Source organism: Neodiprion pinetum, chromosome 2, assembly GCF_021155775.2.
Source record: "Neodiprion pinetum isolate iyNeoPine1 chromosome 2, iyNeoPine1.2, whole genome shotgun sequence".
In the NCBI taxonomy this organism is placed as follows: domain Eukaryota; kingdom Metazoa; phylum Arthropoda; class Insecta; order Hymenoptera; family Diprionidae; genus Neodiprion; species Neodiprion pinetum.
The window spans coordinates 29053962-29070139 of record NC_060233.1 but is presented as its reverse complement, the minus strand read 5'-3'; the positions used below and the strand labels follow the sequence as shown (position 1 = coordinate 29070139).

The 16178-nt window shown below is 39.5% G+C and overlaps 1 protein-coding gene across 9 annotated transcripts in view; it reads left to right on the top strand.

The window, feature by feature from the left end:
- The window catches only part of LOC124211297 (dipeptidyl peptidase 4 omega), a 213395-nt gene that overhangs the window by 27327 nt on the left and 169890 nt on the right, over window positions 1–16178 (top strand). The window contains exons 1-2 of one of the 9 annotated variants that reach the window (XM_046610214.1): window positions 11773–11918; window positions 13378–13541. The exons of 3 other annotated variants lie outside the window; for them this stretch is intronic. In XM_046610214.1, coding sequence (XP_046466170.1) covers window positions 13515–13541 — 27 coding nt within the window. In that variant the 5' untranslated portion in view covers window positions 11773–11918; window positions 13378–13514. Of the gene's footprint in view, window positions 1–11772; window positions 12032–12893; window positions 13542–16178 lie in introns of those variants that run through there. 5 more of the 9 variants (XM_046610215.1, XM_046610212.2, XM_046610213.2 and 2 more) reach the window with 5 other exon arrangements.

Here is a 16178-nt window from a genome sequence, read left to right as displayed (position 1 = left end):
AAGTTGTCATTTCTCTTCAAATTTATTCCCGTTCGCCTAACGAATTTCGAACTCTCTGACCGAGAGATTGGCTCTGGTTTTTAAATTTTTCGATACAATTGTAATACATCCACGCGGATGATGCGTTCGTTAGATTTCGGGGGAAAAAAAATTTGTACACGCGAAACGCGTGCGAAATAACGATAGCGATGATAATAATAATAATAATGACGACAGTAATGAGAACGAAAAACGAATTGATATAAATAAATTTGCACGAATATAAGACTGATGAAAAATTCCATTACTTACGTATCGATCGAAACCTCGAACAGTGCAAACCTTTGCTCGAGGGTGCAATATTTATTTATTTATTTTCTCGCGTCGCATTTTTCGTTTATTATGATTTCTTCTTATTTACGTAAATCGAAGGAAAATAAGAAGCAGACGAAGAACGGAAATCGAGGAAGATATTTGTCGTGATGTTAAAAAATGATAACAGTATAGAAGAAGAAAAAGAAAAACTAAAAAGAGCGAGAGAGAAGTTTAAAATTATTCCGTTTCCGCAGGAATGTAGGCGTATTATAACTTACCGGATGTATCCGGCAAGAGGGTGAAATCTTTGGGTGATGATACGTTGTCCGCGAGACGAGAGGCCGGAACGAGGAGTGTACACTAAGAGAAATTTTTATTTCCGGTTACAGCTCAGTCCTTGACTATTTTCATATTTTACCACAATCGAACAATATAGTTATAGGTAGAAAGTGAAAATTAGTTTTCTAGCTGTTACCGGAAAGTCTAGTATCCGTTGCTATTCTTTCTCGTTACGATCACTGTTGCTATATTTTCTTGTAACTGTCGTTTGTGCAACAATAAATTGACGTTAAAGCCTTATTCAACTAAAAAAGTAGAGTAAATCTCAGAAACTGATTTTACGTTGCAATTACCAAAAAAGGATCGACGATAGCGCAAAATTGTTAAGCGTGCTTCGTTTCTCGTAATCCCAACAATATTTATACAGTTTCTTTTAACGATACCTGTTTTACTCAATTTTTCTAGTTATTGTAACAAATGAAATTTTTCTCAGTGCACGAGGGTGTAGCAGGTATGAACGAATAGGTAGGTAGGTTGCCAAGGTAAGGAGCCTTCCAAGATGGAAGGAAGGAGCGGTGGGAGGATTGGGAAATGTCGCTGATAAGGAGGGGTCCGCATGTTCTATGTATGAGGATGGGGATTAGCGTCGAGGCGCGTGTTGCCTGGGTATTTGCGATTTAAGAGCTTTGTCCTACGCCCTGCGGAATACGAAATAGGGTCGCGGATATCGGGAAGGCGACTCGACGTGGGCGAGAGGAGATCGAGAGGTCGGGACGAGCCGACGTACGTACAACAATGCCTTGTCTTTCCACGCGTACGTCTTGCAACCCTTCGCTTCGGCGATTCGTACACCCCCGGCGAATCCGCGAGCAACCCTCAAGATTCCTGAGCTTTCGAACGAGGGGCGAGGAGAAAAAGCGCGCGAGTCGAGATCTTTTATCTCGACGTTGCTCCGACGGCAAGTTATAATACACTGTGCATGACTGGTTATGGAAATGGAAGCTGTAGTGAGAGAAACTAGAGGTTTAATTATTGTTTGTTTGTTTTTTTGTTTTATACGAGTTTAATTTTTACATCTTGTGTAAGTCGATTGAAGTTCCGCATTATTTCCTGGCGAAACTTGAAGTAAGGAAATCAAACTTTGAAGAAACGACGAAGTTTAGAATGGTCGGAAAGCCGACGGCTCAAAGTTCCGAGATGCAAGAATCCGAAAATTTACTTTACGATGGAGCAAAGTTCCGAAAAACAAAGTTTCGATATAGTAAAATTTCGAAAATTAGAATGCTCTCACACAGCGAAGCTTACTGAATTACGAGTGGTTGTGAAAAATCAGAAAAATCAGAACGGACGGAATTCCGAACGTAAGAATATCGAAAATAAGACAAAGAAAGATTAAACTGGTGAAATTTTATCAAACCAGGAATCCGCAGAACTGAGAATCTTGGATCATTCGGAATTTCGATTTTTCCGATCTTAAAATTTTTTCATTCTTGCCCTTTCGGAACTCTGAGCGTCGAGTTTTGGGCCATCCAAAACTTTGATGTTTCGTCAAAATTTTATTTCTTCAAATTTTGAATTTTTCACCTTCGCGTCTTTTCACACTCGGGATTTCAACGCCGTCCCGACGAATTGGCCGCTTTAGGGATTAAATTATTAAACAAGTATACGTGATGAATTTGGCATTGAGAGATTAGGCGAGTGTCTGCGTTTAAATGAACTGGACGCGGCGAATCAACCGGATTAACGATACTTCGGCAATACATGTGTCACAATTACCGCGTGATTTCGTAACTGGGGAAATTTTTTTTTCCTCTCTGTGTAATACACAATTTTTTCCAACCGGCATGTTTTCAGCGGGTCTGCAGAGGAAGGACGGACTCTCTGACGGTTTCACATGTAACTGCGTAATCAGCTTTGTTATAACCGAGCCATGACTGTGGCTAATCTCCAGCCTGTAAGCTCGTTTAGCCATTCATCGCGCACTCTGGCGCCTCTGTGTCGTGTGTATTATACAATATCATACATATCAACACGTGCGGGAAAATAACCACTCTATAAAATGCCGCATGGCTACTCGACGTACCCAAACCGACGGTACAGCTCACTTCTTATTCGGAATTCCATCCAAAGCCGAAATCAGTTCTTTCCGGACGGCCGGCTTTTATGGCCTACACTGAGAGAAATTTTTATTTCCGGTTACCGCTCGGTCCTTAACTATTTTCATTTTTTACCACGAACGAAAAATATAGTTCTATAGGTAGAAAATGAAAATTAGTTTTCTAGTATCCGTTACTATTCTTTCTCGTTACGATCACTGTTGCTATATTTTCTTGCGACTGTTGCGAAAATTTAATGCTCGTGCAAGAATAAATTGACGTTAAAGCCTCGTTTAACTAAAAAAGTAGAGCAAACCTCGGAAACTGATTTTGCGTTGCAATAACCAAAAAAGGATCGACGATAGCGCAAAATGGTTAGGCGTACCTCGTTTTTCCCAATTCAAACAATATTCATACAGTTTTTTTTAACGATACCTGTTTTACTGAATTTTTCTAGTTACTGTAACATATGTAATTCTTCTCAGTGTAGTTAGAAAGCATGCCGGGAATTGAAACGAGTCATTTTTCAAGTAAATTTTACCTACCCCTAATCATAATCATCGTAGGTTATAATCCGTAAGTACAACGTAATTTTTTACGAGACCCGATATGCAGGAATTTTAAGAAATTGCAGCGAAACAATTCTCCAAATCTCGGAAAGTCATCGCAGCGGACAGATTCTTCTCGTAGTTGCACCGTCATTTAAAAATTCGACGAGTCATCGGAGTCGTTGATTTTTTTACGACTTTGTACCGAGTCTCCTCCACCACTGCCGAATATTTGTAAATCATTTCCGAATTCGCGTATATAAATTAGACGTTAAACTCTGCAGTAAAGTAAGTAAAAACTAACATTTCTATGTAAAACGAGAGTTGAGCGTTTTTGTTACCGATTTAATTTTCACACGTTTCGCGGCTATTATGAGAAACGCGTGCAGGCGTGCAGGCGTGCAGACGTGCTTAACCCGTTTTAAAACATCGCTCACGGCGTTCGTGTTTGTTATTATCTTTCCGAGTTCACGCAGCGTGCGTTTCGCATCGGCGAGAGTAAAGCTTGACCACCGTGGAACGTTTTGCTGGCTGATTAGCCGTCACGCGCACCGTTCCGCTCTGATTGAACTCGATAATTCGGCACATTTATTTACTCCGAAACACGGCTGACGAATAATATGTATTCGTCAAACGCACGCGTCGCAGCGTGGTTCGAGATTCTGTAAACATCGGAAAAACCGCTTTCCCTTTTTCTTTTTTTTTTTGCACCTCTCTTCGATCAAACTCGAACACGTATTTGTACGCAATCGAAACGTGAGCCCTTCTTCTGTTGCAGGGATAAATTTATTACAATTGTATAAACGAGCGCTTGTTTGTTCACGCGGAGTGAATTGAAGAGGAGAATTGAAATGTGCCGTGAGTGGCATCATTTTCAAACGAATTCAAGCGAGAAATAACTATGCGGCAAAAGAAAAAAAAAAAAAAAAAACTGATTTCATTCGTTTCTTTTTTTTACATCCTTTTTTAATTCTTCTTTTCAATTACAGGTTTATTTTACCGTAAATAAAATTCACGTGATTTTTTTTTTTTAATATAAATGGGATCGCTGTCGAATGTTTGAAAAATTATTTCGTTCAACTTGTTTAGGTGTGTATCTACATTGAATGCAGATCATGACGCGAATTCTTATCCATAATCTTATTTCCTTTTTGACGTATCCGTATCAAATCTTTCATCTATAATTAACGATATGTTATTGCATGATTGATGTTTTCCAAATTTGTTGAAAGATTTTATAAATACAATACGGCTAACACATTTTCACCAGAGATATAAGAAAAGCGGGGTGGGATTGAAGTTCCGAAATTGAAAGCTTTCGAAAACGCCAAATTCTGAATATGTTGGTGGCGAAACTTAACCTAACGAAACTTAACCTAACTTAACCTAACTCCGACAAGTCAAAGTTCCGAAAGTGCCAAGATGAGAAAATTTAGAAATCTGGAGCATCGAAATTCCGAATGATCAAATATTTCCAGCTCTGCGAATTTCCGGCTTGACGAAATTTCATCACTTCGATATTTCTGCATTTTGGATTTTCGATATATTCACGTTCGAAATTACGTTCCAAGTTTTTTCTGATTTTTCACACCCACTCGCTATCTGAGTATACATTAATTGTCCGAATATTACTCTATCGAAACTTTATTTTCCGGAATTTCGCCGCGTCGGAACTTTAGTCCGTTCGAAACTCTGTTCTTTCGTAAAAATTTAATACTTTACTTCAAGTTTCGCCATAAAATAATTTAGACTGAAGCACTTTCGCAAAATTTCAAATTCCGACCTTCAGCCCCGTCCCAAAAAAAACGCGAGGCATTATTACAGACGCAAATCGACGAAGGAATGAAAACGAATCGAAGACAATGATCAATTAATACAATTACGATGAAGCTGGATTATGCAAAAAGGTTCAAGTTCCGCAGCGGCGGGCAATCGCTGCGGGTGAACAAACAATGCTTAATTAATTCATCCATCGCCGTGGGGGAGGAGGATCACCTTTAATTAAATCTCTTGTCAGCGATTGCGAAGTGCAGCGAACCGCGCACCGAACGCCGCTGCAGCTCTAGGTATGACAATTGTTGCTAAATTGCACTCGTATTATATACGGGAGGGTCTACAATTAATTATTTCCGTCTGCATGGGAAACGGTTCAACGTTTTACCGGAACCTGAACTACTTCGTGTATATTTGATAATTCGTTTCATCGCGCGTTGTTCCATCGCCATGTTTTCTTTTCGTAAAAAATTTTTATCCCCGACCCGCGGTTTTATTTTCAGCTTCACGCGAGGCGGAACTAATCGAGACTCGTTATCTCGCGTTTTGTAAAATTAGATCTCCGTTCCGTATATTACATAAAAACTACAGGCGAAAATTCTTTCCTCGTTTTCCAAAGTATGTATGGTAATAATAATTCGCTACTGCTACGAATCAGCCGATAATATTCAAATGATTCCCACAAATTTGCTTGGTGTTTGTCCATGCCTTGAGTATTATTTGAACAAACTTCATATCCGCTCACATTTTGACTAACGGCGAGGCTTCGATATCCCGAGGGCAATTATCAGCCCTGAAATCGCCCGGTGCTTTGATTAAAAAAATAAAAACGAAGAATATTGAGCCGCTCTGCATCGGGTAGCTTGAAAATATGAAAAAAACAAGCTGTAGAATTATTAATTACCCATCAGAGTGAGTGACGTGTTGTAAAATCGCCGAGTTACATAACTTTTTCTTTTTTTTTTCTTTTTTCGTTATTTTTACAAGGTTCGAGCTTGACAAGACCGTAAAATGTTGAAGGAATGAATTACGAACGAGGGTAATAAGCGTTCTGATTAGTTCGTAATGTAAATATAGCGAAACGAAATGAGAGGGGAGGAGGGCAACTCGGAAGATCTTTTGGTAAATTGGCATGGTAAAGCAAAGTCGAAGATGGCGACGGGACTCGGTAACGCTGAAAGGTTTTCGCGCGAGCCAACGACTGCATCCTATTGCGATGAAAAGCTCCGACAATTCGCCATAAGTTCCAATTTCCTTTAAACGATTTCCCATTACGTCGTCCGGTTCCCTCGATTCGTTCTTTCTTTCTTTCTTTCTTTCTTTCTTCCTTTCCAACCTCGGCAAAGGGAAACGCTACATTTACCTTAATACCTATATATACCAATAACGTATGTACGGAATGGTCCTTTACTTGCGTACCCGACTCCATTTTTCATTCTTTTGTTTGTGATGGAAAAGAAAAAAATTTAATCGTAATAATAATAAAATTGAATTTTAGCAAAAGGTGTTTTGTTTAAATTTCGGTTCTGTTATAACTTTTAGCTCTTTAGCTCTTCGTATATACTTTTCTTATATTTTTCAATCTTTTATCCTTAATTATTTTTGTACGCGTGATCGGCCTCTTAACGACGACATCAATTATTTAATTGACAGGCTCGTTACAAAGTTTCCGGCAGCGTGTTCCTCGAAGTTACGTCATCAAAATTGCGCATAATTTTTGAAAACAAGCTTAATTATTGATCACCTATACAAGCACGATAAAATATACCTTCGTATATTGTACACTAACAATATACGTACGTACAAAATAAGTTTTAAAACAACTGACAAAGCTCTTCTTAAACTTGAACTGAAGTTTGCCTTGCACCTAATAGAAATTTACCGTAGAACACGCGCAAACATACTTGCAGGTCGGGGATACGTGAATATGTATACATAAGTATAGCAATAATATGTATATGATACTGTGAAATGCAAACACGTGTACAAAATCATGGATACCCTTCGTACTGGAAATTTACATCGAACTTCGCAGCGGGAGATTTCGCGTTTGCATTTTTTTTCTATTTCTGATATGAAGAAATTTGCTGCACTTTTCATGACTAGAGAGGTAACTTTATCGGAAATGAATTATTACTTCAATTTTCACGATTTTTTTTCAATCAATTTGCCTCTAACAACAAAAATCGCCATAATTACTCTCGAGTATTGAAAACCTGTTAGTTTGCTATCAGAACTAGCACAAAACCGCAAAGAAATATGTTTTCAAATTTCTCTAAACGTACAAAAATCGATATGAAATGGGTGGTTAGAATACTTTAAGTTATTAAATTCGCGACATTTGCCGGAAATTTTTTCGAAATATCTTGGCTAATATATACATTTTTTTTTAAATCCACACGCGGGCGCCTCCTTCAATGAACATAATTAAGAATGGCCTCGACTACGGACGACGACGCAGAGAAACGACGGAAAGCGTAAGAAGCGTCGTTAGCTTCGCAAGCAATGCCGCGGGAGATAATTAAAAAAAAAAGGAAAAAAAAAAGGAGAAGGCGCGAGGAGAGGAGAAAAAACCGAAGAAGGTACAAAACGAAAAACAGGGTAGAAAGTTGGGCACGGATGAGAGAGAGAGCGGGAGGCGAGAGGAATGATTTAGCACTCCGTAGAGGGCAGAGCCGGGAATTCCACCTAGCGGATTCCCTTTGATACAGTCTGCAGCCCCGGGCTATTTTCCTCATCCGTCGCCCAGCGCGCGAGGCCAAAGCTTTTGATATCTTGAATCATACCGCCGACACGACTAATTGAGAAAAGCTGCCCCCGACACGTCCTTTCCTGCCGCCTACACCTTTATAACCCCGCACACAAAACCGACGTGTACCTTTCGCTCGGATGAAATGCTTCGATTCGCGCGATTGCCGGCTTACGCGTTGAAAGTTTTGCGCGTTTTCTAGACAAATTTATAATAGGTACAATATTTTTTGATAAATTCACGTCGTACTTTATCTTATACATACACATATATGTTATACGATAAGGAAATATCACTTATTTTTTTACTCACACGTTTTTATTCTTGTTATCTTTTCGACTGTCACCGGTCAGCACGAATTTTCAGTTTGAATTCTACATTGCACTGAGAAAAATTTCATTTCTTATGGTGAGTAGAAATAATTGAGTAATTCAGGTGTCGTTGAAAAAAAACTGTTTGAATATTGTTGGGGTTACGAAAAACGAGATACACGTAACCATTTTGCGCTATCGTCGATCTTTTTTTGGTAATTGCAACGCAAAATCAGTTTCTGAGGTTTACTCTACTCTTTTAGTTAAATAAGGCTTTGACGTCAATTTATCGTTGCACAAGTATCAAATTTTCGCAACAGTTGCAAGAAAATATAGCAACAGCGATCGTAATGAGAAAGAATAGTAACGGATACCAGACTTTTGGTAACAGGTACAAAACTAATTCTCATTTTGTACCTGGAACTATATTTTTCGATCGTGGTAAAAAATGAAAATAGTTAAGGACTCAGCGGTAACCGGAAATAAAAATTTATCTCAGTGTATGATAAATAGGATTATACTAATTTATATAATATGATATATGTAGGTCAGCGGAAAGAAAATTTTCGAGTTTCTATCCGAATAGATAAATTTTGATTCTATACATTGAAGAATAACCAAAAGCTTTATTTATTACTTATAAAGTTTGTCTTCGTCTTTTTTACGTTGATAAATAAATCTTCTAATTTTTGGTTGATAGCTAATATGGGTGCCTATTCGGAAGAAAAAGGAAAACGTTTTGCGTCAAGATGTGACGGATTTTATCGTTATTAACGTTATCAGAGGCGGTATAGCGAAAGCACGATGGGAGATTACGTTAGGGGTTTGATTCGAAAAAAATCCGTACGAAAATAGAAGTACGAAAAATATTAACTTTTAAACTTTGTTCATCAATTCTTTTACATCTGTATTTTATTGATAATTACAATCTTTGTATTATAAAAGTGATTTAAATGCAGAACTGAATGTTTGTTCAATTGTTATTTACCATAAATGTTTGAGAAAATAGGTGATTTTTCTTGAAATCCGAAATATCATTCTGGTTTCTACAAAAACAAACTTTATATAATAATCAAAACTATTTTCTCAATCATTAGTTACGTAAAGGAAATCAGAATTAGATATCTATAGATATAATCACATGAGAAACAGTTATCCTTCGTATCGTCCAGATTCGACTGTCGTTAATGTACGCAAAAAACATCTAGATGACAACATGTCGCATAAGCGGGATCGATTTTCCCGGAAGTACAATCGGTGGGTAAATTAAGAGTGTTTCGGGCACTTCGCACGAAACGGCGTGCAACACGTGATTTGAAATTCCGTGTTTCCTCTCGTCCTGTCAAAGGCTTCCTGCCTTCTGGACCAGGGATAAAAGGGTCGGTAGTCACGTGCAGTTACTGCGACACGCGGCTTATGTCTGCCGGGAAACCCGAAGCTGGTTTCCCTCGCGATCGGCTTTACACCTACACACATGTGTCCGTGTGTCAGGTTACAGACATTCACCCCGCGCCCTCTCTGCACTCCGCGCACGTATTTTCTAAGCAATCACTGCTTCGATCTGAGCCTTTAAATTTATTTTTCCTCGGTTATTTTCTCCCTCATTACTGGTTTGTGACGGCAGGTGCACGTAAGGATTCGGAAAATAAGAAATCAAGCGAATCGAGAAAACGTCGTAACGCGGTCAGCCTCTCCAATTTTTCTCATTCATTCGCGGTGCCTTCCGCGCTCAATTTCCGCAGGAATATCAATCTCGTTATATCGCGGAATAAAATCCGGCTCATTATACAAAAGGCGGTAGGATTCGCGTATAAAATAGCAAGCTCGAAGCCTCTGACCGAGAGGAACGGGTTTGATTTGAGAGAAACAGAGAGAGAGAGAGAGAGAGAGAGAAATATATGATTATTTATTATGCCTTGGCAAGCCTTTGGCAAGATATGAATAAGATGAGATTACAATATATGGAATAAGTTTGAGTTTAAATTCTTTCCAGATACTTACATACTGATAAATATGTTCTAATTATTGTAATAAGTATAATTCATCTTGATTACGCTTTTGTCAATATAGTTCTTCATGAATACATTCTAATAAAAATAAAAATAACGTATAAAAGAGAGAGAGAGAGAGTGAGAGAGAGAGAGAGAGAGAGAGAGAGAGAGAGAGAGAGATAGACAGAACGAACCTGCAGCAACGTTTCAACGCATAATTTATGGAGTTACGTTTGAAAGAGCCACGAAAGAGGTTGAAATCGGTTCTGAAGTATGCCGACTTTATTAAGCCTCACAAAATGCCCCTTGAACTCTCTCGAAGCCTTACCGTAACGCCCTGGCGGTTAATGATTTCGACGACGGAATGAAAATTTAATTTCCACGTTTACGATCACGAGGCTTGAATATCTGGAATACACGTAAGCTGGGGTTAAACAGGGCCTACCGATATTTGCGCAGAATATTGTGTAACGCGATTTTCGGATAACAGAGAGCGACTTTAAAGTATCTAAATTATATCATCATTGTATTGTACGTGAAACGGCGGTATATTAAAAAACACCGCGAGAATGAGAGAAAATATTGTTCGCGTGTTTGTGAAAAATAATTTTTACCATTGAATATTTTTTCCACATTTCGCAGAGAAATAATTTATCGAATCGGCAATAGGTAATTCTGATTTATTTATCGATGGTTATTTCCCACATGTATCCTGTGTAACCAGTCTTATAATATTGTTAACATACTGAAACTATAAGAGACCGGAAGCGCTTAATAAATGCTGATCGATGCCAGTTTTCCGATGATTTTCCCTGTCCTAGATTAATCGACCTTCCAAAAAGTAATCAACTCTCCGTCGGGAAAAGAATTTTCATAAAAAGACGACTCAACGTTCAAAAACTTGGGGCGTAAATTAGAATAGCTCGGTATCCGACTCGAATGAAAAAAAAAAAAAAAAACAATATCATCAATACTTAGACCTCACCGAACACTTTTCCACGGAAAAAACCAAAAAATCTCTAGAACTTTCGGTTTGACCCGCGTTCAAAGGACCCGTATGCCGGCAACGTATTAGCGAAATTCGAAAAGGTCGCGTCCCCGGTAAAACGGTATGGTAATAAGAATATGTCCATCGAGAACGAGCTTTCCGTTTGACCGGAAGGTGAATAAGTAAAGGCTGAAAATGCATAGTAGGTGAAGCGGGTGTAGAAGGACGCGTTTGCTGTCACGCCGAAGGAGACTCCTGGATAAGTTAAGGCGCGGGCGGCGGTTCTTGCGTGAGATGAGATGAGCGTAGAGAGGGAGAGACAGAGAGAGAGAGAGAGAGAGAGAGAGAGAGCGAGAGAGGGAGGAGCGGAGAGGAGAAGGTGCGGGCATTCAACAGGTATTACCGTTCCACGACGGACGGCGGGGCCCCTCGCACCTTCGTTTTCACCCCCGGCGCCGTTTCATCCTCTCCAAAGATCACCACCCCGAGAACTAACTCCCGAACTCCTCGAGCATATCTCCCCCCTCCGTCCCTTCTTCGCCCGACGCTGGCCGCGCGAGTCTCGCGCCGTCGGTGCATCGGCGAGAGAGAGAGAGAGAGAGAGAGAGAGAGAGAGAGAGAGAGAGAGAGAGAGAGAGAGAGAGTGAGAGAGGGAGCGCGGGAGGGAGGGAGAGAGAGGTTCGCGGCCCGCGCTTGACAGCCAGCTGAGTTGCGCCCAGTGGCTTCAGTCCTCCGACGGCAGTCGCGCGACACACGTGAATTTAGCCGCGTCTTCTTTGCACCGCCGCCTGTCGTTTGTTCGTCACGTGCGGGCGCGAACTTTTCAAACTTTCTCCGTGTGTCGTCGTTTGTTTATCACCGACTGTTTACGATCGTTAGATTGACTCGGGTTAGTTTGCTTTCGTTTTTCGTTCTAATGGTATATGTATGCATAATAATGTATGTGCGATAAATGCAGTGCGTCAAATATCGATTTGTTATTATCCGTTTGTGACTTTGTTGGTTGGTTGTTTTCGTTTTTATTTTTTTGCCGTTTTGCTCTCAACTTCTCGCTCCTCTTTTTTCTTTCCTTTTTTTTTTCACGAGAGCGAATCAGTGATACCTAACCTGACTCGACGTAACCTAACCTAACCTAACCTAAACCGAACTACTTTCTCTCATTGTTAACGCGATTAGTTCGTTTTTATTATCGAGTGTGTCAAACCCATCGTACGATTAAAAAAACAAAAGGAACAGAAATAAAAAATATTCAATGAAGATCGGTGTTTACTTGTACACTTTTCTAAGTATTACTACCGATTGGAAAATAATGGTTATTTCTTATTCCTGTTCCTATTTTTCTTCATTGCGAAATGGGATTGTAGAGGGTTCGCTGGTCAATTTCGACGTTGTCGTATATATCACAACGTATCGAAGTTTACGCATCTGAAACGCGAAAAAGGGTCCAACAGTCCCAATCTATACGTAAATCTGAACAAAAACACTCCCAACACATTTTCAATAGATACAGAAATAGAGAAATGGCACGGATTCAACGAAATGGCAATAGTAAATTCATAGAATTCGTGCCATTTCTTTATTTCTGCGTCAAGTGAAAATGTGTTGGATTGTTTATGTTGAATATAGCGTATAAAATGGGGCCGTTAAAGCCTTTTACGCTTTTGTGATACGTACACTTTGATATTTAGCGATATATACATCAACGTCGACATTGACCAGTGAACCCTCTTAAGATTTCCGTGGGCGTCACACCGGCTTTTGTTTTTACCCGAAAAGAGCCGCGAGCGTAGGTGAATATTATGAAATCGTGTCGGTGGATTGACGGCGAGGTGTTTTTTTTTTTTTTTTTTTTTTCTCCGTTCAGTTTATTCTGCCCTTTTGACGTCGTAACATCGAACTCGAGGCGAATGGATTGGTATAAATCATCGTCGTCGATCTGTCGGTTTCACCACCGTCGTCTTGCGGTCGAGAGTGCAAACGACAAAAAGTGACGCATCGTCGTTCAGTACGTATAGTACAAGAAATCGAATCGGGGAAAGAAAGACACGTACAAATACGGGCGTACTCGCGATGTACGAGGAAGAAGAGATAATCTGAAGGAAGAAAAAGTAACAGCGCGAAAACTCGATTGAACGCGCGCGTTCATTTGTCTTCTCCGTCGATAATAACGACTCCGATATTACCGCGCATCTAAGACGTACGTTAGACTCGTACGAGCTTTTTGTTTTCACAGTCGACCTAGGATTTCGTTCAATCGCTAATCGGCAAATGTTGTATACATCGAAATAGCATTTCTTCGTCCGTTTCTATTCGTCGTACTTTCCTGATCCCCAATTTCGTGCAAACAGAAAGTGCAAGGACACTGCGCAGTGGGATTGATGGATTGAAATTGCATGCAAAGAGAAGTTGGGACGATCTCTGATTGGGAACTGGGTACCGGATTTGCGAATTGGAGTCACGACCTGCGGCAAACCCAGCAACAGCTATGACGGAGGGACGACTCGACGTTAGCGTAAGTCAATAATAATATTATAGTCGCAATTTAACTTATCGCCCGCGAATTGTCCCTTGTTTCAAATTTAATTTAACTTTGCCAAGCGTATTGCGTTATATACGTACGTGCGGTGCATTGTACACTTATATACGATGTACGATGTACGAAATACATTTGCCTGCGGAAATGATTGCGTGAAAAATTTTGTCACATGATGTTTACCAGGGAGAGAAAGCCTTCGGGTCATAATTTTGTTGTTGTCAATTTAACGGAAGTTTGAGCAGATATACACCGCGACATGTAAAAAATGAAACTCGTTTTATCTTTACGAGGGTGAAGTTAGCGACGTTAGTGCAACGTTGCATATGTTTGGGAAAAAATCGTTACTTCGCAACTTTACCACCGCCTGAAACCTGGTAAGCCGTGATAAACGAAACGTGCTTGTAGTTTGAATAAAAAAACAAACATCATTGTCAAATTGGGCGGTCACGATTTATTCCCTGATATTTCGTTACCTTAACGTTACCAACTTCAGCGTCGTCTGATTTTCGTAGTTTTTGTCTTTTTTATTCTATTCTGTTCATAACGAATCGTCGGTTATGGTAAAAGGTTAAACTAGGTAAAAAAGTGCGTTCTGACAAGTAAAAATATCTTTCGGTATGCTAACGTACCGCGTATAATCTGTACATATACACTGTAACAGTAATTTAAGTGTTACTAGTGCGGAAAGTGGGCGATTTTCAACTAGTGCGAAGCTTGCGGCAATCGTACGAGTCGCGATTAACTTTTGGCTCGAATCACGCAGTATAGTTTTTGTAACAAGCGAATGAAAAGTGGTGGAGCTTTGCGGGATGCGAGTGGTCAATTTATTTTCCCTAGGGACGAAAGTGATATTCCAGTGAAGCGATCGCGAACTTATCTTTACAACACTGGGATGAAATTGGTTTCTTTTGTCCCCGTTAAACTGCTACGTGAAGCCCCACTTTTCATGCACGATATTTTTTCTAGCACTTGTGAAGAAAAGTTTGATTTCAGAAGAAAACGAATGTAACGTAATAATTCAATAGCGGTAGATCAGGGACAATCCAGAGGCACAGAGACCCGGCTTCACGAAACCAAACCCAACTGCGTAAACTTCAGGTTGAACCCATTGTCGGCCCAATGACGTCACTAGCCATGCGTAAAATTCGTGCATAAAATTACTACGTCGAAAAATACGAATGCGCAAAGGAAGTCCGAGTGCGTAAGATTGCGAAATTTACGCACGCTTCACAGGATTCGGAAATCCAACTTTCCAAGCATGTGTCAGAAAAACGTGTTAATTTTAATTTCAAGCATAATATTGCCAATTGCGATGTTCTTCAACGAAAAAGACACGGACGTGACCTGATTATTTTACATTTCTCTCTGTTATTCACAGATACATAAAAAAGTGAAATTTTTATTCGCGCAGCAAGGACCCTGATTGATAATATACATATTATTAGCGCAATATCTGGTTCACCGTTTAGAGAATATATATATGTAATTACTATTGGTATTAGTTATATTATTTAACAAACTCTGGAAAGCTCGAAATTAATTCGGGATCCGATATACGGTAAAAATTTCTTTCAACGTACTCACCGTACACGTGCAAGTTGTTTTCTTGTGCGGCTGATAGACTTTTCGACGGTACGTAATAATCAAAACAAAAAACAAAACAACTAGATGTAGCCCACTAACCCTGATCCGCGGATAAGTTGTTGAAGGTTATGGGCGTGGAAACGGTTCGGCAAACCCGATGTCTGCCATTCGCTAGATCGGGCGATTCTTTGCATTCTATACTTTCAGAGAAGACATGGTTTTTTTTTAACGATTATTACAAGCTATGGATAGCTTCTTTTTTTTTTTTTTTTTTTTTATCTTTGGACAGATAACGATAATAATAGGAGTTTGAATATTTCGTGTCTAATTTACGTGTTTTTTTTTTGTTTCATTCTTGTACGATTCTAAACGCCTTGAATTAATGTTTCATCGATGAAAAATGTAATATACAGGTGTAAAGTAATGATGTTGTATAGAATTCATCAGATCCTTGGGCTATAATTATTATCTCTTATTTTTTCGCCATTCTCTTCTTTGCTCTCGTGTAATAATACCTATACAATATATGTATAAGACTCGGATTTGCCGCTACGTTTTTATTACGCTACGGCACGTCCGCATTCTTGATTGTAACACACACACACACACACGCGTGCCATTTGATTACGTAACGATATAAATTTACATCAGTCGAACGGAGGCACATGCACATGTATTTGTCTCAGAAACAACATTTCGTTAGTGAAATTTTGTAATCGCGCACGCTACTCTGCCAATTATCATCACTGTATAACGTACATATTCATGTTTCACTAAATGCACATACGTATAAATGCACACTCGTGCCATGCAAACACTTGCACGACTGCACGAGTATGCATACGTTGTTTTATATTAGGTACGAGATTCAACGCACACTTGAGAGAGTGACTTTTAAACGTCGAATTTGTCTCATTTTCTCGTATACTTTATCTTAGTTGCATACGTACACAATTGACACACGTATACAAGTACATACGTTGTACCAATCGCTGTTAAACAGGCAATGAACGAACGGTAACGTTGCAA